A 27941-nucleotide genomic window follows, 5' to 3' on the forward strand; every position below is an offset into this window, starting at 1 on the left:
CCGAAAATTGTGGTGGGAGGGTGCTGAAATGAAACGTATGAGGGCAGCGGCGAGTTGGGACGCGTCTTTGGAGAGAGACAAGGTGGAGGAGAGGAGAGGACTCGGCGTTAACTTCCATGTTTATATCCCACTCAGAAGGGGATTCATAGAGTTATAGCTCGGGTTTTCAGCCACTGTGAGTCGGCGGAGGAGTCTAGCGGGTTTGTTGACTCCCGGTCTCTTGGTCATCGGACAGAAGTGCCGTCCATCCAATGTGCGTAAAGGGGCTCTATTTCCTCACCGTCCTGTCTGGACTCGCAGCTTCAGGTGAGACCCCTGTTTAGTGTGAGTGGATAAAACGTGGGAATTGTTAATAACGTGGGGTGTTCAGGACTTTATTGGTACTGCGCATCAATCAGTGTGGTGTGATTTGTCTGAGTGTATGTTTTGGATTTTTATTTTAAAGTCAACCAATAACGCTTTGTTTTATTGCCATATGTTCCTTCTGGGATCCAGTAGCTTTTACATAAAGACAATCTACTTTGGCATTGCCTCTAAAATTACATAAGGAGCTTTTATCTGCTTAGGCGCAAATTTTTCCAAAAGTTTACATTTTTGTTCGCATCCCCAGAGTGATCTTAAGACGTAACAGGATGGCTGTTTAGAGACGCCACAATTGAGCTTCAAAGTAAAACACAGAACCCTGATTGTCTGTCCATTAGTGAAAGCTCCGCAGGGACCCCTAACCCTCATCCCTGTGCGCTTGTCGTGCGTCATCGGGAAGTGGCGAACTTGGCACTGTGGCACAGTGTGGGACGCTGAAGAAAAATTCCTGTGAAAACTATGAAACAGTAAAAACGCCGGGGGGGGGGGGGGGCGTCTGGAGACGTAATGACTTTACAGTATTTACCGGCATCAAATCCTGGCCGCATTGTGTTCTGCTTTTATGCAACCTCACTCCTTTCCTGCCTGGTAATGTACATCCGTGCTCAACGTTCACGAGAGACCGTGAAGTGGCCCGCTGGACGCAGATAAGTCCACCTGCTTCCCGTAAACAAAGGGGTCCAGGATATGTCTGCAGAATCATAACAACTTGTCAGATGCAACCATAGAAATCAACACTAATAGATACCCGATTGTTCACTTCCAAATGCTGTAATGGCTCGGCTGATGGAGCATGTTTTAATACCACGAATTGGCGTATCAGTGGCAATTCATTCAGCAGACGCCAGGTTGTTTAACCTTGAAGTAATCTGTGTCCATTCAGTTAAGTGGATTATATTGATTGAACATGTCCATCCAGTGCCAAAGCACCACGTAGGGATTCACTATAGTAGCAAGCTGCTTATGTTTACAAGGAGCATGTGCCTGCAGATCAGTCATAACATACTCACAGGCAGGATGACTGAGTACACTGTGTGGATATAGAGGGATAGATAATCAAATGACAGCATGTGGAAAAAGCATGTTGGACCTGATTACAGCTCAGCAGCATCTTACTTCTCATGTCTGTTATGCTGCAATCACTTCCATTGCCTTTGGCGTTACTGTGTTGGCAAAAACCGATGAAACAAGCCAGCACACTCATCTCATTTTCATGAGACATGTGGTGTAAAATTGCAATTAAGCGTGCAAAATAACTTGGATTCATTTCTCCCTCTTTACCATCCCCCCTCCCCTCAGGTACACAGATACACTGTGGCATTAAAACAGCACAGCATATTTACACATCAGCCCTCCACTGTTTTGACATGCGTTGCGCTGATCAGAGACAGTTAGTGTTCATTTGCAGACTTGCAGCATGAGGCCTATTTTTTAAAGGAGATATGATATAGACCAAACAGAATAATCTCCCTCTCCTTCTGCTGCTCCAAATATAATCACAGCAGGCGTTGCAGTGGTTAAAATCCTTCATCGCCCTCAAAGATAAACGCACTACTCCTTTGTGTGTTTTGTAAAGTTAGTTCTGCAGAAGCTTTGAAAGGAAAAAGACAGTATAAATGTGTCAAGATACTTTTGGGAGCAGTGTTTTTGCCTTTCACAACACAAGTATGAGATGTTATCATTACCAGATTTGGAGTTTTTGTACTTGTGAGGCTGCAGTGTCAAAGCAGGGAAGTGAAAAGCTCTTGGGTTTCATGGAGGTGCAGAATCTGTAGGCAGTGGAGAAGGATTTTGGTTTCTGAGGCATTTTGGTTTGTAGTCTGAGTATTCACCAATAATGTTTGAGCAGGCTTTCGTGGCATGCAGGTAAGTCAGTGTGGAGGCTGAGGAGGCAACATGCATTGGCCAGAATGTGCTCTTGGAACCCAGCGGCTGTTGTCTGACAACAAATCAGCTTTTTTATTATTTTTTTAAAAAGAAAAGGGGAGATATCTGCTTCTAGAGATTAGCCGAAATTGTAAACAATGGCTGGCGCACAGCAGAGGAAGTCTTGGCCAAGATATCCGTTACCATTATCTGGATATCCTCACGCTACACCAGAACTTATGAAATATTGGCCGTTGCCCCCAGAGGCTAAATTGTCATCAGACCGATAGCTGATGGGTTCAGAAAAAGCCCCCAGGAACAGCACCTGGCTTTGAAGTCAATTTTGTATAGTGGCCAAATGTGGAATTACAACTTCTGGGTTTGTCATGTGATTCCACAAGGCCCAAAAAGACTTTTTCCCATCAATTTATAAGGTGATAAAGACGTCTGTAAGTTACTGGATACATTTTTGAGCATCACAACCTCCAATAAATGACTTGTTTAAGTGTCTGGATTCGATCCTTATGGTTCAGTAACATTTTGAGAGTCTTGAAGAGCTGCTTGATCAAATCAGTTTTATCCCCATTCAGCTTAATGGAAGGCTAAACTAGAACTTAGCCGATTAACCTCACCCGGCAGCTGTAAATCTCTCGTGTGCATGCTCTATGGGTCCTACATTGCGAAGGATTCAGCTAATTTCAAGCTTTTATGGCTTCCTGCGCCACTGAGATGCTTTTTTTGGAATGAACAAGGGCCCGCCTCCAACGCGTCACTCAGTTCTCTTTATACATTCATCGTTCAGAGATTGAATCGATCACCACAATAGTCAGAATAAAAGCAGAGCAGCTGATCACTCCAAAAACATGTTTTGCAACTTGATTTCCATGTTGAAAACAAAGGCTGTTACACCTGTTATGGGGCCCCTAGGACAATATTGGTTTATGCTTTGTGTATATAACATTTCACCTACAAGTTGCTTTCAGCAGAAGTACAGAAGTAATTTTAAGTAAATTAAAACTAGATCTTAAATCAAAATCAAATCAACTTTATTTATATGGCACTTTTCATACAACAGTAAAACAAAGTGCCTCACAGAGGTTAAAAACAACAAAGATCCAAACAGAAAACAAAAAGAAAAGAGAAAACCCAACCCTCTCACCCAACAAAAAGCTATTTAGCTCATAAAATTGAGTTAGTAGCTAGGCAAGAATGATCTAAAACAGAGACATAAAATGCATCAAAACTAAAACCTATAGGCTAACTAAAATAACAAAAGATAAAGGTTAAATGAGATAAGAACGTAAGAAGAGGAAGGGTAAGAATATAAAAAATAAATAAAAAATAGATAACAGATGGATAAATCGGTTATAAGAGGAATTTAAAATAGATAAATAAAGAGATCAGTTAAAAGCCTGATTAAAAAGATGAGTCTTGAGCCTCTTTTTAAAAACATCAACAGTCTCTGCAGCTCTGAGGTTCTCCGGCAGGCTGTTCCACAATCGGGGGCCATAATAATTAAATGCCGCCTCCCCGTGCGTTTTAGTCCTAACTTGTGGTATGGTTAAAAGGCCGGTGCCGGAGGACCTCAGGGTCCGCGAGGGTTGATATGGTAAAAGCAGGTCAGATAAATAAGAAGGCCCAAGACCGTTAAGACATTTAAAAACTAAAAAAAACGATAGCTGATGGGTATCTTGATACAGTACACCTTTCCAAGGCAGGGTGGAAAGATAAAAAGGGCCCACTTTAGTTGATATTGTGTTTCTGTGGTGCAAATTGCAATTAATAAATTCACCAAAACACAAAAGACATGCAGTTAATGATCAGCCTTTGGGGCTCCTGGTTGTCTGGGGCCCTGGGGCATTTGCTCTCTTTGACAATGACTTTTCAGAAAAGTTAATCAGTTAATTAATGAGTTCACTAAAGAAGAAGCTGTTGCTGGTGTCGGCTGACAGCTGTGTAGTTTGGTCCATTTCCTCCTTATTGCATTGTTCTTTTGTTTCGACCTGTTCTCATATTTAAAAGGAAAAAGTGATGTTTGAACTGTGAGCAGACGCCTTCAATAGCCAGACTTCCTTGGCAAAACCTCGATTCTGACGTCAAAGAAAGACAAAAGACAGAGTGTGCACCTTTATTCCTCTGTAGAGGGATTTTTCATGTGATGAAAAAGATAATTTGGTAGCAGCATACTTTTAAACTTTTCCCCCTGTGTCTTCAAAATAGCAACTGAGCCACACTCTGACTGGCTAATTAGAAAAGGAAACACCAAAAACAAACACTAAATTCAGCCTGGTCCACATGGGTGTTTCTGAAAATGGGGTTTTCCCCTCCTTCGTTATAAAAAAAGAATTCTGCCCAGACAAGCACTGTCATAAAACATCTCTGTTCAAATAATTAAATGCAAAACACAATTAAAGAACTGGCAAGAGCGTGCCAAACCAAATAACTGTAACTCTGAAGCTACACAAAGAAGAAGAAGAAGATGCCAATCAAAGGCCTGGAAAAAAGTGATTACCGAAAGGCGACCTGGAGTTCTGACGCTTCTGTTACACATTGTAGTGGAGAAGTGCATTTATGTGTAAACACATGAACAGTCCTGTTAGCAGCCAGTGCTACTTTGGTCTTTGCATGAAATGTTGCGTCATTTGTGACGCCTTCGGAAGGAGATAACGGCGCACAAGACACAAATTCTGGCTCCTCTGAAACACTGAAAATGGTGTTTCTGAAATTCATCAAGTTGAAGTTGATAAAGTTTTACAAAAGGTCTGTTTTCTTTTTTTGTAATTCTCTTTTCATTAGTCAGTCAAATAGATATATGTATCAACACAGATGTTGTATCAAGACATACATGTGTGGCGGGCTATTAGTCACACCACGATCTGTTTCTAGCACTTATTCAGACAATATCAGATCTAACGTTTGAGACATATACTAACCATGTCGTCCAGTTCTCAATAAAAATTTCCCTCTGGGTTCTCAGACTTAAAGCCATTCTCTCCATTACATAAATATTATATAACAAGTCGATCCATTCATCAATACTAGGTACTAGGTAATACTAGGTCAGCCATTTCTTGGTTAGGGATTTCTTACATACCACCAATTATATTATTAGCAGATATTTATCCTTTTTCCTCCATTGGAGTTCCTCCAATCTAATCAGATACATCAGTTCAGAATTAAAGGTTATTTTGGCTTGAAAAACAGTTTCAAGAATGCCATGAATTTTTGTCCAAAAAGGAGTGACAGAGGGGCACCCTCAAAAAATATGAATCCCCAACAGTCTGGTTTTAAGAGAGATTTTTTCTGGACAGGAGTGCATAAGTAACGCATGACATTCCTCCATCTGAATTCCCTCCAGGATGGAGAGCTTGGCGTTTTCCATTGTTGTCTAATTATCTCCTCCCATTCCTCTTGTGTGGTAGACCTTGTTTTAAGTCTGAATGTATTTTCCCTGTTTAGTTGTTGAAGGCTCAGGTACAGTTTCCTTTTATAAGGTTCAGTGTCAAATGCTTTAACAAATATTTGGAGTTGTTTGTTTTCTGTGGCCATATTTTTCTTTATCACTAATCTGTGAGTATCTAAAAAAAAAGATCCATTTTCAGTGATCTAAAACGCAGATAAGTCAAACTAATAGAAAAGGCAAAATTCTTTAAATATACCCGTGAAGGATTGGACAAGGGCCTTAGTCTTAACTTAGACCTGCTTACTCTCTTTCTCCACCAAACACAGACATGAGGCTTTTCGATCCCCTGCTGTTAATGATAAATCCGTCTTTTTTTGTTGCTGCACTTTACTTCAATTCCTTTTTTCTTCCTCTAACATTTTCCTCTTGTACCTGAAGTCTGAAATGCTCATGGCCCGACATGTGTCAACCTGTCCTGACTTACAGGTTTAGGACACAAACACACACACACACCTACAAACACATACACACCTACACTTACACACACAGACACAGACACAGACACAGACACAGACACACAGTTTTCAGTGTTACTCTGTCGGGTTTACAGTAGATGAGCGGCCTCTTGTATCTGTTTGCTGGGATATAACAGTTCTCTCTCAGCCACGACGCCTCTAATCTCGCCACAATAATAGGTCAGCATAACAAAGCATCGCTGCGGTTTCTAACATGCTGCACTGTGTTGACGCACCTAGGAGGATGCCTGGCCTTTGTGTTTGGTTGATGGGATTGCCTTGGGGTGTGTAGAGCTGACAATGACACGTTTATATGCAAAAAAAACACCAATCCCTGACACAGCAGGCGTAGGGCGCATCTGCGAAGTGTTGGAGTGTGAAGGCAAAGGCACTCCCTGTGTAATGTTTAAACCACAAGACTGTGCTCGGCTCTGAGTGTAAACATGGATTTGAAATGCATTTCTTGCTGAATTCAAAGTGTTTACAGGTTCATCCAAGGTTTGAGTATATGTGCACACACGCATGTTTAATGTTCGTCTGGACCTGTGCAAATGTAAATACTGCATATTTGTGAGCATGGGTTTCTGTTTGTGTAGTCACATCCTTACACACTCTGTTGGCTGGTCACTCGTTCTCAAGACTGTTTAGAGCTATGGTAAACAAGTAGATCTTCCAGCTAAAGCAACACCTCCACTCGGTTTACGGCATATGGGATAAATCAGAGCTGTTCACAGAATATCGGCAGCTCCTTCTGAGTCATCTGATCTCCAGAAAGCCCAGGGGGATTTTATAATCATTTGGCATGAGTTAAGTAATCTGTGATTAAATGCAGAGCAGGCATGATGGTAGAATTTCCCAGAATGGGAAGTAACGTCATCTTGATTTCCCTCTCCTTTAGAATCTGACTTTCATACGTACTCCTGTATAACCAGCTATTGTTATTCAAAACGCTGACTAATAAAAAATGGACTCCATATTGAAAGAGTAGCAGAGGCACCTACCTATCCGGTTTTGCTCACTAATTATGTGACACTGTACTCAGTGATGTAAATGAATGACAGTGTGAGTTGAGGAGGGAAGGGTGGGGTTAGTGGGTGGGGCAGATAAAGGACAGGATGCAAGGGTTTGGTCACACTTGAACACTCAAATGTTCCTCCACCTCTCATTAATTTCTATTGAGGCCCAAATGACTGACATATACAAGAGTGCTTTTCTGGTTTCGGTGTGAGTTCCAGCTCTGGCACATTTGCAGAAATAGCACCGCAGTCCAATGTCCACTCAGTTTATGTCTTTCTTTATATAAAGTAGTAACTACATGGGGAAGGAACATAAAGGCATAAGTTACCACAAGTTTGATGCTACTTTTAGCCTGTAGTTTTCTAATTTTGGCCTGACTGTGTGTATTAAAAAAGCTCTCTGATATTTAAGCAATGCACTGTTCATGAAATTTGGGGACTCACCAGGAACAAATTTTCAAAATAATGTTAGAATTGATTAATGAAATTGGTGGTGTGCCCACAGTGGTGGATTTAGTGATTTGGGAGTTCCCAGGCAAACTCTGTCTGTCTTGCTATTTATTTCTCTCTTTATCTCACTGGGAATGTTGGTATTGGCAGCGATAGAAGAAGTAGTCAGAACTATTTTCTTAAGTAAAACTATTAATAGTGCATAGTAAAAATACGTTTAAAGTCAAAGTCATGCATTGGCACAATATTAGCACAATGAACTCAAAAGGGCAATTCACCCCAAATCAAAAATGATATTTCTCCTTTTACCTGTAATGCTGTTTGTCAGTTTAGATTGTTCTGGTGTGAGTTGCAGACTGTTAGAGATAACACCTGTAGAGGTGTCTGCTTTCTCTTGAATATAATGGAACAAAGTGCTAAAAAACACATTTAGAAAATTCATCAGCAGTGTCTCCGTCCAGAAATCATGACCCGGTTACTCAAGATAATCCACAGACTTTGTTGTGAGCAGTTTCATGTTGGAACTACTTTATTTCTACCAAGCTCCACCCTCCAGCTGTGTCACAGCGCAGAAGGAAGCATGCATCTAGGCTAGGCTGGCTCACCTAGCACCTCTGAGCTAGCTAACATTACAGCTCAGCCGAGGAGGATGCCATTAATATTTACGTGTCACACTCTCATTAGCTCGAGCCTCTCGTCTATGAGTAGATGCACACTTCCTTCTGCAAGGTGATGCGGATTGCAGGTGTAGTTTGGTAAAAAGAAAATAGATCCTACATGAAACTGCTCAAGGTTTGTGGATTATCTTGAGTAACTCGGTCATGATTTCTGGAAAGAGACACTGCTGTTGAGTTTCTTAAATGGATTCTTTTGGCGCTATAAGCACCACAAGCTGAGTGCCATCTAGTTCCATTATATTCAAGAGAAGGCTGACATCTCTACGGCCGATATCTCCAACACTCTGCAGCTCACACCAAAGCAATCTACATTGATAAATAGCTAGATAATATAATTGGGGTGCACTGTCCCTTTAAATGTACTTTTGTATGCCTTTTGTAAGTTATTTCAGGGTCTAATTGTAACATAATTCAATGTTTTTCATATCTTAACATCATAATACATCTGTAGCTGTTTGGGGATCTTTCAGTTTGGGGCCCCAGCCAGACGCTTCCCACCTTGCCTTGAGGTAAAGTCTGGCCCTATGTGTCCCTTTAAGGTGAAAAGCAAAGAGCAGAAGTCTGTACCTCCTCCACTGTGTGCTTTCTGGTCTGTGTATATTGTCATTTGTTAATTTATTCATGTGCTCAGGAGCAGAGGTGGAAGTCACAGTGGGACTGGATTCATTCTGACTCATTCCACTGCAGGACACAAAACACATGGCTAGTCTTGATTCGTAGTAAACATATGAGAAACTAAGGCCGTCTTTTGAGGGTTGGAGTGTCCTTCCAACAGAAGCCTGTGGGTGTGTTGAATTGAACCGTACGCGTCCGACCCCCCCTCAGGAGTTTGTAATCCCAGAGAGAAGTTGTTGAGTCAGCTGCGAGGTGGGAGTGGAAGAGGTTTGATGGATTAAACTCTTATCCTCACTCACCCACTACACGTTTCCTCTGGATGCCGCCGCCTGATGAATTACAATTGGCCTGGAGGAAGCAGGAGGGGAGAAAAAGAGGGAGAGGAAGAAAGAGTTAGAAAAAGAGATTGATGCTTTGTCTGTGTTTGGACTGACCTTTAGAGTTTATTCAACACATTTTGTAGTTTCCTAAAGTTTGGTTCAAGTTCATGTGTCTGTAGGGGAAAATTGCAATAAGAAAAGTAAATGCAGTATCCAAATTGGAATTTGTGACATTTTAATATAGAAAAATGTCTGTTTTATTGCCTTCATGACCAAAGAGTGATTACCCATAAATCAAGTAAATGAAAGCTTTTAGATTTGCTGTTCCAAACACCTGGTGTCTGGTACATCTCTCTGATAGTGAGACAGTTCATATGTAAGCTTCATTTGGAGTCAAAGGCATGAGCCAGGATAAGCACTTTGGGTGACAGTAAACAGCGCCACCTGCAGAAAGTCAAACTCAACAGAACGTCCAAGAATAGTAAAATCATTTTTAAAATAGCAGGGAATTTACAGAGAGGGACTAAATATGGTTTTGAGAAAATAGAAAGATTTAGTATCTATGCTCAACTATGTGCATGTGTTTACTTTTATCATACGTTACATGGCCACAAGTATGTGGATGTCTGAAAACACACCTACATGTGCTGCACATTCCAGAAACGATGTGCGAAAATCTACTGCTTTAAAGGTGTGTAAGATTTAGGGGGATTTTGTGGCATGTAGCCATGAGGATTGCAGATTGCAACCAGCTGAAACTTCTCCTGGTTAGAATGTGTTCAGTGTTCATTGTTCAAGAGGTTTTTACAGGGAGCAAAATTATCCACAGAGGTCTCTTCCTCTACAAAACAAACCAATAAAAATACTGAATGAAGCAGTGTCATGTTACAAATCAGTTTCCCTGATGCTGTTTGGCATGTTGCCGATACGCCGCAAGCTCAGCACCTGCTAATGTGTGCCCACCTTTTTCTGATCCAGACATTCTGGAAGTTTTAACCGTGAGCCGAATTATCTGCAGAGGTCGCCTCCTTTACAAAACAAACAGACCTGATGATTTCAAGCACTAAAACACTGAATAAAGCAGTGTGACATTACAAATCAGTGTTTTTTCAATGCAGCTTGGCATGAAGGAGACGGTACGCTAGCCTAGCACCTGCTAATGTGTGCTCATCTTTTTTCTTTGATAACTAAAGATCTAGATATTTGGGACGTTTTTACTGTGAGTAAAAATATCTGCAGAGGTCTCTTCCTCTCCAAAACAAAGGCACCTGGGCAACTGTGGCTCAGAGGTAGAGCGGGTTGACCACCGGCACCGACAATGTGAATTACCCCATCTAGAGGCACTGTTTGGTTTGTCTGTTCTGGGCTACTGTAGAAAGGCGGTGCAACAGGGACATCTCCCTAGATGAAAACTCCCTATACAGCTTATTCTGATGTAACGAAAACACAACTCTTTGTTTTCAGGTGATACACTACAGAAAACATACTAAAGTATATTCTGGTTCTGCCAATATATCCTCCTAAATCCTGCTCGCTGGACCTTTAACAGCTACTGATGTTGGATGATAAAGCCTTGCTTGTAGTCCCCAGAGCTGTTGGATGGGGCTGAAGTCTGGACTTTGTGCAGGCCAGACTTCTCGGAGAAGGCATTTCATTATTAACCTGGCTTAGTGCACTAATGCATCGTCATGTTGAAACAGGAAAAGACCGTCCCCAAACTGTTGATACAAGCACGCCATTGTACAAATATCATGTTATACCATAGCATAAATATTTCCTTTAACTGGAAGCAAGGGCCCCAAACCATGAAAACAACGCCAGTGCAAAAGCAAAAAAAAGTATTTGGATAATACCTTTGACCATACATTGTATTTGCTTGTCTTGGCACAACTGCATGTTCATGACTGAGTGGAATGAACGGAAACCTGCGTAGAGGAAATGTACAGCACAGTATGTTAGACACAGTTGTCCATCTCAGGGGTTCCCTCCCATTAAACCACTCAACACTTACACTCTTCCTTGACTCCTCCTCCTCCTTTGCAAACACACTGTTACCTGAACCTGCTATTCCCAGCCCTCGGTCCAGCCCTGCATGAAAGACAGGCCTTGTTAATAAAGCAGAAAACTAACCTGGGCTTGTGAAACCTCTCACAAAGGAGTGAAGAGGCTCTTTGTAACCCTCTGAGCTCTCTGTGTGTTTGCTCCTGTCCTAAGTGTTTCCTCTAAAACCGGTGCAACAGCGAATCAGGTTTCCTTTGGTGGTCCCTTTGTTTCTGAGCCATAATGAAGAGAGGAAAGGCACAAACACACACCGTCTAGGAAATAATGTAATGAAACCAATTTCCTGATTCAGAGAGTCGGGCCAACTGCTTGATTTCTCCTGCAGTGTTTCCTCCCCTCTCTTAAAGTCCACGAAGACCTAACATCCTCTTGGGCAATGGAAAGTCCAGATCTACAGTGTAGCCTACACAGCAAAGGAAACACTTTGTAAACAGTGACTGGTACATGTGTGGTATCCTCATGGTATCCGGATATCATGGCTATAAATATACTTATAACTAAAAACAGCTCTGCTCCCTCTGCTTTCTCTTTGCTGTTTATAAATCTGCATATTTATGAGCAACTGCATCAAGAACCCCCCTTAGGCTGTACAGCGACACGAAAACATTGATAAAGATTTGGATTGTGCGATAAGGCGGGTATAGTTTGTTCATTCTTTGGATTGTGTCAAAGATATTCAAAGAAAATATTTAGAATACCAGAGAATGTTTGCTGCGCAGTTATGACAAGAGTTCAATATACCAAGCATGCCTCTCTGCGGTGTGAAACACACCCAGGCTGACCTGAAAATGCAAAGGTTTTGGAGAAGTCACCCTTGGCAACGGTTACTAAGTAGAATAATTAAATCCAATGAGACAGTTCTGTTTGTCTAACAGTTCAGATTATCTCTAAAGGTCAGAGATTTTAATTAAATGTGGTGTAAAGTTTGGTCAAGGTCCAAGAAAGAAGTGACTATTTTTTGATCCAGAACATATATCCGAGGACTAGAGGGTGCTTGAGTGATGCTGTCTTTTCATTTTTATCTTTCCAAAACAAAAACACAGGGACGAGAGTGTAAGGGATTCATCTGTGTGTTTATCAGCTCTAACAGGAGCTACTAGAGTCAGCATGTTTGGCTAAATAGCTTCCGACATACAGATGTATCTGAGCGTCACTTTTAAGGCCAAGCAGCGTATTATTATTTATAATAATAACTTATTTGTGTGGCAACAGGTTAAAGGTTTTGTATTTCCCCGTTATGTGGAGGCTGGTGGCGGATGCTAAAAGAGTTAGCAGCTCTGTCCCGCTATTGTTTTTGGATACGGGTCAGTTTATACTCCAACAGCCCCAAACATCATCACACCATGACCCTTAGCATACACCGGGGTGGTTTGCAGCCAAGTGTGAAGCAGTCAGGGTGAGACTCAACACCTCCAAGTCTGAGGCCATGGTTCTCTGCCGGAAAATGGTGGCTTGCCCCCTCAGGGTTGGCAAAGAGTTACTGCTCCAAACAAGGGAATTCAAGTACATTGGGGTTTTGCTCACAAGTGAGGGTAGAATGGAGCATGAGATGGATCTGTGGTTTGGCACAGCATCTGCAGTGATGCGGATGCTGTGCCGAATTGTCATGGTTAAGAAGGAGCTGAGCCAGATGGCGAAGCATTCGATTTACTGGTCCATCTACGTCCCAATCCTCACCTATGGTCATGAGCTATGGACAGAAGCTATGAGCGAATGACCGAAAGAATGAGGTCGCAGACACAAGCAACCGAAATGAGTTTCCTCAGAAGGGTGTCTGGGCTCAACCGTAGAGATAAGGTAAGGAACTCGGACATCCGGAGGGAGCTCGGAGTACAGCTGCTGCTCCTTCGCATTGAAAGGGGTCAGTTGAGGTGGTTCAGGCATCGGATCAGGATCCTCCTGGACGCCTCCCATTGGAGGTGTTCGGGGCACGCCCCACTGGTAGGAGGCCCAGAACACGCTGGAGGGATTACATATCTTGTCTGGCCTGGGAACACCTTGGATCCCCCAGGAGGAGCTGGAATGCGTTGCTGGGGAGATGGACGTCTGGAAAGCTTTGCTTGGCTTGCTGCCCCCACAACCCGGCTTCGGATAAACGGCTGACAATGGATAGACAGATGGATGGTACCTCAGACAAACCCATTACCTTGCGATATGTTCGTCAAGCACATTGGTTAATCCTCATCCTGTAGCCTAAGGGCTCATTTATGCTCCCTTTACGTACGAAAATGTATGCGTCCGTTTCAAACGATGTTACTGTCACTGCCCACATACTTCCATGCGCCCTTTACGCTGGCATGGATGTTAACCAATATATACACCAGGAGGCAGCCCAGTGTCAAAAGTTTATGACAACAACAAACTCAAAAACAAACATGGCGACTGTGGAGGAGATATTGATAATGTACCTCTTGCATAAAAGACAAAAACAGAGGCAGCGTTGTAGGAGGCGGTGGTCGCGACTGGAGGACGGAGAATTCTTTTCTCTAGTACTGCCGATGAGAGAAATTGAATTGTTATTTCTTCTTCGTGTCTCACTAAAGCTACGTATCGGGTAGTGACAGCAACACTGCCCCCATGGTTCCCGGTGGTACTGCTCCGTGTGGCCCGTATCCATAAGCTTTATGGAAACGTACAGAAATACGGACGAAATGAACGCAGAGCACGGACAGAAGGCTCTGTCTGTATCCGGATCCGTACTTAACGTTGAGCATAAATGAGCCCTAACATGCTACTTGAAAATACAAACAATAGAAAATGAGACGTTGATGTCATGCTAAGTAACGTTTTTGGATGGGGGGACCATCTTTTGAGGAATGCACTGTATCTTTACCTTACAATGGAACAACATAGATTCATATGACTTGGCACTACCTCCACTGACATACCTGGATATTGTAAACTATGTTGTTGTTTTTTTCAACTGAGCACATACTCTTTGGTAACAGAGAAAACAGAGAGCTTACCTCACAAGATGGCACCTCTGCCACACATGGCGTGAGTCTTCCTCATGGAACCAACTGGGGAGGATGATGAGTTTTTACCTGGGACCTTTTAACTTTCAACCAACTTTTTGAGCTAACGTAGCTTAATTAGTTAGCCACAGTCGATACGATTCGCCAGTGACAGTTGTCCTTTGAGTGTAATCGGCAGTTGTCAGCTAGAAATAAGAAATATGCTTTTGTTTGCCCTTGTCTGAAATGAAGGCCAAAGAATTTCATGTGATGAATCTTCCAGTTATCATTAGCATAGGCAAAGTGACAGTAACTGATTAGTGGCAAGACCGCACCTCCCTATTTTATTTCAGCTTCAGCTATAGCAGAATAAAAATGACTTCTGTCAGCCCTTTCTCCTGCACTGACACAATCATACATAAATATACTGTATCTGGCAACGTGAGATTAAAGCCACAATAAAGCATAGAGGTTATGCAGTTGTAAACCTGCCTTCACTCTTTGACACTGGATGAAATATTATATGGGCAGGTCAAAAACTTGATATTTTTTGTGCCTCCTTGGAAGCTTTTACAATCTTGGGATGACTGCCAAGCCAAGCAAACCTAATCACACTCGAGTGGGCTTGGTTTGATTATTTTACAGTAGATGAAAGTATTTGCCCTCCTTGGCTTCAGAGTAGCCAGTGGACCAGAGCGGATTGTACCAAAGTGTTGACAGGTAGAATCCAGTGCATTAAAGGTTCAGCAGGTTCACTTTATTGTGATATTTTGGATGTACTGACAGATATTATGGACCAGTGCCAACAGTGGTACATCTAATGGAGGATGTGTTTGTGTGGATTGGTGCCAACAGTGAGCCCCATGAGGGACGCCAACCCTGAGACATGCACACACACAAATAACAATGGAACATAACATTTTACAACCTATTCCAGTTATTCCTGATGCTGTATCTGTTCATAAATAGAAACATCTGGAGTTAACATTAACAGAAATATACACAAGTACAGTTTGCCTCACAAAACTTTGTGTTTGATATGATGCTCGCAAGAGGTGGAATCTCATGTGGAAATCTTTAATTGTCGCCACAACATTTTTAAATTCAAGCACTCAGGGAGTACACTTCACACAAAGACTCTAATTGGGTCTTTTTAATTACAAGTAAAGAGTCTTACTGAGCTCCTTCACATGTTTCAAAGCATTTAATAACTTTAATGAGGTAAATATGGAGTGGAGACAGTCAAGATTAGGTTTTTTTATGCTTTATAAATTAGATTTTCATGTTTTTTTCTTCTTGCTCTGACTCAGCAGCACCTTGTGTCAACTTAACATCAGCATAGAAGTATTTAAAAGCCTTTGAATCATTTAAATTAATATGATTAAGATAAACTCGCAAGAAAATAAATACTAGTTGTTTTCTTACATTGCTCTGCAAGTCTTCCGAGAAAACCACAGCATGCCAGACAATGTCTGCAATATCTGAAACATAATTAGGATAAATTCATATATTTGTCTGCACTCTGGCCCTTCCCTCCTCTGTACGGTACATAACTCCATCTTAATAAGCCGTAAAAGCTCTCCCTCTCTGTCTCTGGATACTGGGTGTGGTCCTCACTAGCCAGGCAGGATGTTCAGACATAAACAAGTGAACAACTTGGACTGGACAGACAGACATGCCGGAGTAGAAGAATGGACAGACAAACAAGCAAACAAACACTTTTATCTTATCTCCTTCTTACAGACTGCAATTATGTCGTGGAATACATTTTCCATCATTTCTTCTTATCCTCTAGCTCCATCCACGGAGCACTCACTCCTTCATCTATCATCTGGCTCTTGTTCATCACTTGAGCTCACTCTCTCATGTCTGCTTGTTTATCTCTCGTCTCTCTTTCTGTAAATGAGTGAAATTCTGTGCTTCACTCATGTAATGGCATGCATCCTCCTCAGCAATTAGTGCCTGCTAATGAATGATTAAATAGCGATCATGTACTTTTAGCCGCAGGGACAAATTAGTACAGTAATTGAGGCACTGTACATAACCCTAACTGGGCTGTCATTCTGCTAATATCCATTCTGCCTTCAAAAAGGCCTAATTAACCTTAATTCTTAATCAGCTCAGCTTGAGTCAAAGGACGGCGTAGTTGAAAGCGTTTCACTTTTTTGTTGTTGAATGGAGATTAGCAACGCTTATTTAAATTCATGTACTGTAAATAGATTGGTTAAGGGAAGAAATTTGGAAATGAGGTGTTATGGTCTGGAGGACCCGCTTTCTGTCCTGATGTATAAATGAATCATTGCAGCATCAGCTTTTAAACAGGCATTTAGGCATCGCCCTATATTGCTCAGCTAATCCTCCGAGTGCACTATAGGCCCACTCTCTGAAATAAGGAAGTGGAAATAGAGGGGTGTGACTGTGGATACTAATTTGATGAGTAATGAATGTTATTAGCCACAGAGATGTACCTCTCTCTCCTCTATGGACAAACCAGTTACAGCTATGCTAGTGGCTCTGTGTGCAGGGCTGTAGGCTAAATGCTTATGTCACCATGCGAACGTGCTCACAATGACATGATGTTGATGTTTTGCATATGTATGTATGTTCCCTGCCTCCTGAGACCCTGTGTCGTCATGTGAGGACATCACATTTTGGGTTTCCTGCACCTTATACTTCATTCTGCTTAACGTAGACCCGTTGTCCTCGTTTGTGTGCACTTCTATGCTCAGTCTACAGCTGATCCCAACACAAAAGTGGACGAGGTACAAAACCTGATCAAATTCTGTGGTTGAAACTTAACTATTTGTGCTAAATAATGTCTGTAGTTTGATATGGCATACTAATTTGACCAATTTTAGTTATAAGCCCTTTTTAGATAGGAATTGTGCAAATTTGCAGGAAAGCCCAATCAGTCTTTTTTCAGCATTGGCAGTATAAAAACNGTTTCCCTCTTGCTACTAGCTGCTCGCTAATTCCTGCTATCAGCTGTTTCCTGTTTATCCACCGCCAGTGGGTGGCACGTGCGGCGTCATCAACAGCTCCTCCCACAAGTCCTCAACAGCCCCTCCCATTGTGCAAGGCCGCCTCAGTCTGTTTAAACTAAAAGGGTTCCAATATGACTACCCTACAAGGCAGAAAATTGGGCACCTTGGATCAACTCGCCAATCTGGCTCTGTGTGTCTAAACGCTCGCAGCTTGCCAGCAAAATGGCCCAACATTCGCGGAAAATCGGGCAGTGTAAAAGGGGCTATAGTAACGAGCAAAAATGCTGTTAATTAGGAAGAACTTATTTGAGGACAGTAGGACTTCTTGTTTTGTTTTGTTTTTGCACAACACTTGTGGCTATTGAAAATAAACCCATCGTCCCACCTTTTTTTCCAGTAAACTACCTACTGTTTAAAGACAATGCTTAGTTTTTAATACTTAGCAGGTCCTACATTCCCAAATAACTCAGAGAAATTAAAAATGCCCACCAAACAAAGGCTGGAGTCTCAGGAGTTTAATTTAGCATGTTAGCATGCTAACATTTGCTAATTGGCACTCAATACAAGTCCAGCTAAGGAGGGAAGTCATTAGTTTTGCATGTATTTGGCCATAAACCAAAGTATTAGATAAAATAAAATGCTGACTTGGGGCACCCGGTGGCTTAGAGGATCCCTTACACGAAGGCAATGTCCTTGCTGCAGCAGGACATTTGTCTGCACAAAATTTAATAGGAATACATTCAACAGTTGTTTAATTGAGATATTTTCAGTCTGCCATCCTAAATCACATTGTTAGCATGGGTATCAACAGAAAACCATGTATTCCAAGTTTGAAATCAGGCACGTGTAGCTACTTGTTAACAGGAGTGATAGTCATATATGTGAGACATGCAACTGAATATACAACACTCTCTGCTCCCACTCCTTCCCTCCTCCATTCTGCCCTTTTCTCTTTTCAACCTTTACATGAAATATCGAATACGAGACCTTTACCTGGTGGCTCCGACTCTTCTTTTTTGTTTTGACACACACACAGACACACACACACACACACACAGTTGGACCAGGGAGGTAGTTATTACTGGCTCTGCTGATACAGCCAGTGCCGATGTTATCTGCCTAATGAATATCCTAAACACAGGCAGTTTAATCCACTAACTCCTGTGTTTCCATTCACTCCGCCAGGTAGACGAGGAAGTGAGACAAAGGTTACAGAGAGGGCTCGTTCCCTTTGAAGTCCATTCATGAGAGCTTTACTCTGTAATATAAAAAGTGCTTTTTATTGATGCAAGTTAAAGTACCTGCCTTATTTTTTAAGATACAGGTGCAGAAATAATCCAAAACAAGCTTGTGCTGCAATCTCATTGCAATATGTTTTCATTCAATAAAAATACAATTTTAAGTCTAAAAAAAGACCAGAGGATGTGCAAAGATGGACATTTCTTGCAGTGTTTACTCTGCCTCTATTGCTCACTCCTTGTACACACCCCTCCCAGGTTTCATCGGGCTCATTTAAAACACATTAGGCTGTTAGAGCGCTGTCAGGGCCCGGCGATGAGAGAGAACCCTGTCTGTTTTTAATGCTGCACGCGGGCCGTCTAGTCGCCCCACTCTCTCATCACAGCCCACAGGAAACTCTCTCCAACCTGATAAGGAACAGAACAAGCCGCCCGAGGAGCCAAGCCCCCGCTGACATTTTCCCAGCTAGCTCCTGCCTTAATGCTCCCTCTGATTATAATACTGGGGTAATGATATGCCTTCCTTGGACTTTTCTAATTTCTGTGCCTGGAGCTTTATTTTGCCAATCAATAAAGGACACCTTAAGCTGCTTAACCCACATTCTAAATTGCAGAATAAAGCTTAATTAATCTTTTTAGGGTTTAAAATCCTTTTAAATCTTAATGATATTATTAAATCATAACAAGCAGTGTGAGAAGGTTGTAAGGACTAAGCAAAGTTTTTCAACAGAGATGAGGTCTCATCCAGAGTACAGGTCAACCTCGATGCTGGCTGATTGCATCAACAAAAACTGATGTTGTCATATATAAAACTGAGGCCTGGGATGACGCCTGCACTCGGGTGATTCATGGAGCCACAGGCAGCTACTCGTCAGATTTAAAGCGTCTCTGATAGTCTGAGCTCTCATCAAGTGTTTGGCCCGGCCTGCAGGGACCTCATATGGAGTGTGCTAATGACGTTAGGACAAGTCTCGGCTTCCCTGAGCACGCTGTGGCTGCAGACGGACGGTCTGCTGTGTGCGTGGGCATTGACTTTAATAAAGCTAGACATAGCTGCTGATATTATTAGGGTATATAGAGCTCTCTCTATAAATAGACTAGGTGATTTTGGACAGCCTGCGTATAAACTTCTACAGAGACTTAGACACGCATACCCACTGGGCTTCTTTAGGGTTGGATCTACCTCGATAAACAAGGCTCTGCAATCTCGGGGAGAGCAAGACGTGATTGGCTGGTTCCTGATGTGATGTTGACTGGCTGCCAGACAGGAACTCAGCTTTAAGCACGTCTCTGTCTTACACGGTGCATGTGTGTGTGTGTGTGTGTGTGTGTCGGTGCAGTGTATGTGTGTGTCAGCCCTAACTCCATTCGGGGGAGCTCCATCCATCATTATGTGGAAGAGCCAAATCGTTGCCAACATCCCTCTCCGCTCCCCCAGTCCATTCATTTTCCATCTAATAGGTCTACCACGTACTGTAAAGATTGATATAGTCCATATCCATATAATATAGAGCAGACTCTCAATTTCAGCCCTGTCTCAGCTGCAGTAGTGTAGCTAAAGTGGCCATTATTCATTAAATGTCACAGATTTGCTTCACTGATCCCAAATCAGTTTGGACTTTTAGGATGTAATGAAGCAGATGTTTGAGAGGAGTTCACTTACTGACCCACTCGCAGATCTAATCTAATACTTTCAGCATTTGTACCAATCTGTAAGATTTCAGTATACTGTAATAAATGTATCTAATACAGTTATAGTGACAACTTGGAGTTGGTGATTTTTCTTGCAGCAGCACTGCGTAGGCAGAAGTAGGGTCACCGGGTACATTGCCTGCACTCACTAGGCAGGAATTTACTGATGAGTGTGAATTCATACTATGTCTGTTGGGTTGTATTTTTGTATATGTATTTGTGTTTCGTTCACAAACCATTTATCTCTGTATTGATTTTGCTCTGTGTGCACTGCATTCTGCTTTTGAAGTAAACTCTGCAGCTGCGCCGTATCTTCGTATGTTGCAGGCGTGCTGCAGGTCAGCGGGATGCGTATATACACGTCTGGGGATATGGAGGCGGTCAACGGGACGGATGTTCGTCTGAAGTGCACATTTCATAGTTCTGCCACCATCAACCCCAACTCCATCGTCATCTCCTGGAGCTTCAGACCGCTCAAACCAGGCCGAGAAGAGTCGGTGAGTGTATTTGTGTTTGTGAGAAAGTGAGATCAAACTTTAAACCTCCCTCATTGTGTCAGGGAGCATCCACCCCCTCAGCCAACTGAGAGAGGAGTCGATGAGTCATCTGGCTCCCTACAGAGCGTCCAAGCCAGCCTGTGTGTGTCTATTGAGAATAGAGAGAAAAAGATGCAGCAAGTCTGGGTCTATGTCTTGTCTTTTTTTCTCTGTGAGAATAAAATACTTTCCGTCTCCAGACTCAGTTTGGTATGACTTTCTTTCTGCGACAATCCAACCAATCAAACCTATTATTGCTCAGATGAAATCTACCCATCAATTTCCACTTTCAGGTATTCCACTACCAGCAGCGACCATATCCTCCAGTAGACGGCATTTTCAGGAAGCGTGTTGTTTGGGCAGGTGATGTCATGGGCCGTGATGCCTCCATCATACTTCAACAGGTCAAATTCACCTACAACGGCACTTACATCTGCCAGGTGAAGAATCCGCCGGATGTCCATGGCACGGTTGGAGAGATTCGACTCCGTGTCGTCACTACAGGTCAGCGCTTTGATTTTCAGACAAAACATGTCTTCATATATGCCATGAATGTTACTGTGCTTCAGCTTTGTCTCTGAAAACACCCACATCATTTCATCTCTTGCTGAAAAGCCAAATAAGAGAGAATTTTGGAGAAACTATTTGATTGGATTCAAATGAAGCACATTATTCTTAGAATGGGTGTTGTTTGGCATGGTGTGCTGTGCATTTTATATTATAGCACTGGCACATTTTAATTAAAATATTGCAAATGTTCCAGACATATTGAATGGAAAAAAAATCAATAACAGTGAAAAGGTAATTTTTAAATTAGTATAATAGTCTTTGAGCAGTAGCTGAAAAAAAGAGCTTGCTACAGTACAGGTACAGCCTGTGCTGTGACATCAGTTATAGTATTAACGATCAATTACTGATTATGAGATGAATTAATCAGATATTTTACTCTGACATTCTCTGTGACCCAGCCAGTCAGAACTATTGACCAGAGCTACTCATTTTATTTTCCTGTGCATTAATATTTCATCGAGCAACAATATGTCAGCAAGATTAAGCTCTGAAAGGCAGCACTTAGGCACTGTGATGCTTTGAATGTGGTGAGTTAAATGTCACCATGCTAACATGCTCACAAAGTCAGACACGCTGATGTTTGGCAGTTATAATGTTTACCATGTTCACCATATTAGATTATTGTGTTAGCATGCTAGCATGTGCTAATTAGGTAGTTGTCAAAGACAATTTACGAAAAGCCAAAAATTGAGTTGCCTACTGTTGCTGCTTCCTCTGCAAGCTGCTTTGCAACCCGCCTCCACCCAAGCTCCTCCTTTTCATACTGTGTCTGACTTATCAGTGTCACTTCTGTTTGTCATTGATGCTGCTCTGTTCTGTTCCCGGGGGGACTTTGCTGCTGCTCTCCCTGCCATAGGCTTTCCATGTAGGCGCATGGAAGGGAAGAGAAATGTGCTCTCTCTGCCTCAGGCTTTCCACGTAGATGCATGGAAGAGGGTTTCTGCGTAGGCTCGAGGAAAGGCAGAGGCCCCAGAACAGAGCCATACCACCAAATATAATACTGCAAATGGAAATTGTAGTATTTAGTCACCTTTTTTTGACTAAAGTGGTCCTGACGGAAATGTAAACCTGCTGATGGCACTAGATGAAAAGTTAAGGGATAACCAAAGTCATCTTCCTCCTCTAAGGACCATGAATGCCTCCCACTGACAGACAGACTAACTGGCCATACAGCTACAGCATAAACATCTTAAAATGAAAATGTGCTTTTGTATTAATAGCAGCTTAAAGCAGACACACAGTTAAAAGTGCACAGTGCCTCTGAGCAGTGCTGGTATTTTTATTTATCAAGCAAACACACTCAGTCTGCATTTCTGTGTTTCCTTCTCGCCCACAGCTTCTTTCTCTGAACTTCTCCTTCTGGTGTTGGCCATCGGAGGCGGTATCGCCGCTGTGGTCATCCTCCTCATCATCATTCTGTCCTGCAGGCGGTGCAAGAAGAGGAGACAGAGAGAGCGGGAAGGGAACGAGGAGGCTCCCCGCAAAGAGAGAAAAGACCCCACTGCGTGGTAAGACCAAGAGAAAGACAGAGAGAGAGGAAGAGGGGGATAGAGAGAGGAACCGAAGAATCCTACACTTCCTCTCTCGCTCTCCGTCTAACTCTGGGGATCGGGGCATGTGCAGCCTCCTCTTGGGGTCTGGGGCTCTTTTCCTACTGGACGTTTCACTTCCTCCCTTCTCTCCAACCGCAGTCTTTGGATCCCAATCCTGGATGAGTTGATGGGCAGCTGTTGTTAACCAAATTGAGAATGTGCCTTTATATAGGAAGCTGTAGACACAGAGCATAATAGCCAGACTGCTGTGTAGCTTTTATGATATCACCATGTGCCTTTCATATCTGGAGAGAAACAACTGTTTTATCAGTTCATATTTCCTGTTCAGCTAAATGGGCCTCCAAACAACTTTCCTGTTTAGAGTCGATGTTTTGATGATGTAGAGGTCGAACAATGGTGTATTCCTGCTGTTCACTTCCCTACTAATACATTTCAAACCCCAACATACCGATGCAGTACAAGCCACACAATATATTGTTTTAGCACACAATAGAAACTGTGGAACAATGACTGAGCAGCTTCCTAGCCTCTATTGAAATTTTGCTGTAATTACCAGATGATGGGATGCATTATGAAACCCCATACATGATATCTGTGATCTGTATCTGTCAACTCTCATTTCAACGGTCATATATATCAGCTGTCTGATCCACTTTACTGTGGTTCTTATGAATCTACAGGAGGATGCTGGTGTACATTTCTGTTTTGTTTCACTACTGAAGTTATATAACTGTATTTTTCTGTGGTGTTACTAGCCTGATGTTGCAACAGAAACAATCAAGGTGCTATCATATTATCAAAACCTGATGGAGAGCACTTGTTGAAAACAGACATTTTATAGAGCACTTTTGTAAAAAAAAAAAAAAAAATTACAAGCACATAGTTAAATCAATAGCAGTTCTAAATTTTAAATTTACTGATACGGTGGCAAATCTTTTTACCAACCAGCAGCCTCTCTAATGGACAAATGTCTGTTTTGAACAACGAGCTGTTTTGTTAAAAGCATCTTTTTTCCTGGGCACGTGGGACTTCTTTGTTTCTCCCTTGGGTTTTCAGATCTCTCTGTAATAGGCGCCCTAAGTGGTTACAGTCAAAACCGTGTTGCAATACTGTGACTCACTGTATTCACCCCTTACGGAAAAGTTGACAACTTTACTGTCATCTTGCACAATCAGATGTATTCAGAGTTCAAACTGAAACTGTCGCTGAAAAACTTGGCAAAGGAAGGAAAATGTTTTCACCCCAATCAGATGCAGATGGGTAAACAGAGATTTCGATCCAACCTTCGCTCTCAACTTGGGACGATTTAACCCTGTGTGACACTAATGCTTTGTCCCTGCTGCTGTGTTTGTGCTGTCTGCTTGTCTTTGTCCTGTCCCCATTGTGCGTGACTTATGCACATGCATGCACATAAATGATTCATGAATGTGTCATGCATGAATTCATACCCTGCCCTGTGTGTGTGTGTGCCATTTTGCTCCCACTGGTGCATGCCTCCCTCTCCCCTCTGTGTGTGCGTGTGTGTCCCAGCCACCCAGCGAGGGCAATCCACCTCTACGTATCAGAGACGTCCTTTGAGATTGACAGTTCAGACGGCATGATCTCAGAGGCCAGCACCAAAGACCCAAGCTCATCAGAGGACGAGGGCCCGAGCTCGGACGACGACGACGATGGTGATGACTCCGACTGAGGAGGTGGGGACAGACAGGGCGAGGCAGAAACACTGATGTGAAGCCAGCCAGGGAGCTCGCTGGAGGGATGCCCAGATGGCATCCATGGATTATGTTCCACGGTTCTGCAGAGTGCAGACTAGATGAAGAGAGTGCTGCTCCTGCTGCTGCCGTGTCAAAAACAACCACATTGTTCAAGAACGGAAAGAGAAGGGAAAGAAAATTCTGTTTCCGAATAAGAACAAAGAGATTAGAGTGATGAAGATGAAGGCTTTGGAACAGGATCAGAAGTAGAGTAACTTTACTCTTGAGAGAGTCCAGATATCTTCATATGAGGGAAGGGAAACTGGATTTAACCTGCAGGGCTTTGAAAGTGAGAGGCTATTTAATCCTGACGTCGGCTTGGCGACTGTCCTGAGAGCACAAAAAGGCCGATTTATGTTCAATAACTTTGTTGTTTTAGAAGTAGATCTTGCCGGTGGCAAAATCAGCTGCAACATGGAACTGAAAGTAGTCAGAATGAGGAATTTGTTTTCTGCCATGATGAGCCGTATTGAGACCTTACACTTTTTGACTCAATGGACAATAAAATGTAGAATCTGAAGATCATCTTTCAGGCTGCTCTCATGCACTCTTTGTATGTTATACCTCCAAAAAATTATGCATCAGAATCTGTAAAAACCCCACGTAATCATGAGACAGTAATTTACGTAGAACCTATGTAAATCATGGGTCCATGTCATTGGTTCGACAGCCCATTGGTTCGACATCCCATTAGTCCGACTGTCCGCAGTGCTGAACGGCTCGTGGCGGGCGTATGGTGCGCCGCGACCAGCTTGAGGCGGAGCAGACTCACGGCTTATGTGTTTGTCACTTTCTTTTTCATTTTAACCCACACCATGATCTTTTCCTGACCCTAACCAAGTGGTTTTTGTGCCTAAACCTAACCAGACCTTAACCACAGGGCATCATGATGATTTCGGAACGGACTTAGGAACAATGAGTTTAATATGGTCGGAACAATGGGATGTCGAACCAATGGGCTGTCGAACCAATGGGCAGTTCCTGTAAATCATTAAGGCTCCAATCGCGTTACGAAAGCGCTGATGCGGGTAAAGAAAGAAGTAAGAGTAAAAGTCTGCTTATGGAGGTAGATGAGTCAAAGGAATGCACAACTTTCCCCTGGCATGTTGGTGTTTGTGTCCTGTATTAAAGTCAAGTCAGTGATTCTTTGGACAGCGATGCAATATTTGCTGAAATTACAAAGTCCGCCACGATACAAATTCGATACGATGCGATTCAGGGTCTGCAGTCAATATGAGACGATATTTTCTGGCCATTTAACGCAATCTGTTACAGAAGAAGCTGCCACCCCTTTCTTTTTTGCTTTTGACCATAAAACACATAAATAATGTAAGTAATTGTAACTGCTTAAGTGCAGTAAAATTCCTTTATACTGACACCAAGCCCTTTCTGGAAGAAATCATTTCATTTTAATCCAAACCATGATCTTTATCATGAAACTTCAGGTCTATCTGGCTTAAAGCCCTGAAACTTCTCCCAACAGCCATAAAACATGGATCAACAACAACATTGTTTAACAAAAGTACCAAATTCAGCTCAGTAAAAACTGTCAAGGTTCATAGACATGTCAATTGTTTTTTGCTAGTCGCCCATTATTAGCTCAAGCATGTTTACATTGCATATGTTAGCGTAGCGGCTAGCGAACTTTCCTCCATTCATAACTTAACTAATTTTGTGTATTATTTATACTTTGTCTTACTCACCGTTGGTTTAAGTCTCTCCACCTCCCGACAGAACAGCTCAGCTGAATTTCAGCCTGCATGCACGTTTCTTCAGCCGAACATTGTCGAAACAGAGCAGCTAAAGTTATTGTATCCAGGCAGGTAACGCTACGTCGTGTTTTATCTCGTAACGGCATTGTTTACATACACCATGTGCTCTGTCTGTTGACCCCTTTTTTCTCCAAAATATGTCCACACTCCAGAGAAAATAACATTACCCTTGTCATCTTTCTCTCTGCTTCTTGCTGCCTGCTGCTATTTGACGGTGACACAGTCTTTCAAAATAAAAGCGGATCCTAAAGATGACGATATGGATCGACGTTTTCACTTTGCATCGATGAAACTGGATTGTTCCACATTGAATTGATACATTGATCCAGATCGATGGATTGTTACACCCCTTACATTAAGCACACAGTGGCGACGCCTAACCATGATTCTTTTCCAAAACGTAACCAATGTAACTTCATTTTAAGAACATAACTTTATGTAAATACGTAACATAATGACACCTGGCTATGATCCTTTTCCTAAACCTAACCTAACCCATCGGGGGGCCAATTTCTTGGGTGCTGATTTGATAGATATAGGATATTGTGGTATGTGAATTTTTTGTTAGATATATGAATTGCTGTAGGTGATTTTTTAAAGATATTATATGAACTGTTGTTTGAGGATACGTTGCATATTTTAGTTTTACAATTCAGTCATTAGGGATAATGTAAGTCTTGCATTTCAGTTGGTTACGCACAACCGTCATAATTCCTGCCAGTGTCAGAGCACTTGTTAAAAGCAGTTTTATCCTCTATCTGTAGGCTGAAGGACTTCTGTCCCATCAGGTTACCTGGATAAAAGAGCATAAATGTGATGTTGCTGTCATTAAGTCTGAAGGCCAAAAACTCGATGAGTCAGTCATGCACGCACCTGTCCTGAGTGTTGTGTGGGAGCGCACAGTCAGATCTGAAAACCCTCTGATTGCAAAACGTCCTTGAGAGCCCATTTCCTCGTGCACCTGTGAACACATCAAGTCTACTAACAAATGATTGTAATGCCTGTCTTTCTTTCCTCATGTTACAGACTTTTGTACCTGTGATGTAATACTGAGTGATATGTTTATAGATTGTTTTTTTTTGTCTATTTTTTTAGATAATGCCAGAAGTATTTTATCACATTGTTTAAATTGTCACTCTATGTGTTTGTTATAGAGCTTTTATATATATATATATATATAAAAAAAGATTTTCTAATAAAAATGCCTTAAAATCTTCACCACATTGTATCATGTCACATTTCACCACACAAAGGTGCTGCGGACAGCTGCTGGCCCATGAAACAAGTGTTCACACATAACTTGGAAAGATTTGATTGAACTCATCTATTATGTAAGAGATGAATCTTGTTATCCATCATTTATTATGCATCATTATCTTTAATGCACTACCTCCAATTGTGTGCTTATAGTGTGTCCGTCTGCAGAGCTCTTCACTTGTTTACCTGTAAGCATTACTGCAGCGAATCATTGTTTAATTTGTTGCAGGTCCAATATGTTTATGCCAGCCGTTGTGACTGCAGTCTGGGTTTGCTTGTTTGTTGGATGAGATTGTTCATGACTATGAATATGTTACTCTATATCTTTGTGTGTGTGCGCTTGTG

At 42.2% G+C, this 27941-nt stretch overlaps 1 protein-coding gene across 1 annotated transcript; it reads left to right on the forward strand.

The window, feature by feature from the left end:
• Positions 1-27557, forward strand: LOC126406736 (myelin protein zero-like protein 2). The gene is made up of 5 exons (XM_050071209.1): positions 1-306; positions 20482-20651; positions 20984-21194; positions 22597-22768; positions 24344-27557. Exons 1-5 carry the CDS (start codon positions 252-254, stop codon positions 24501-24503), a joined length of 768 nt encoding a protein of 255 aa, XP_049927166.1. The 5' UTR covers positions 1-251; the 3' UTR covers positions 24504-27557.
• Positions 27558-27941: the final 384 nt, after the last annotated feature.

Source organism: Epinephelus moara, chromosome 2, assembly GCF_006386435.1.
Source record: "Epinephelus moara isolate mb chromosome 2, YSFRI_EMoa_1.0, whole genome shotgun sequence".
Lineage (NCBI taxonomy): Eukaryota > Metazoa > Chordata > Actinopteri > Perciformes > Serranidae > Epinephelus > Epinephelus moara.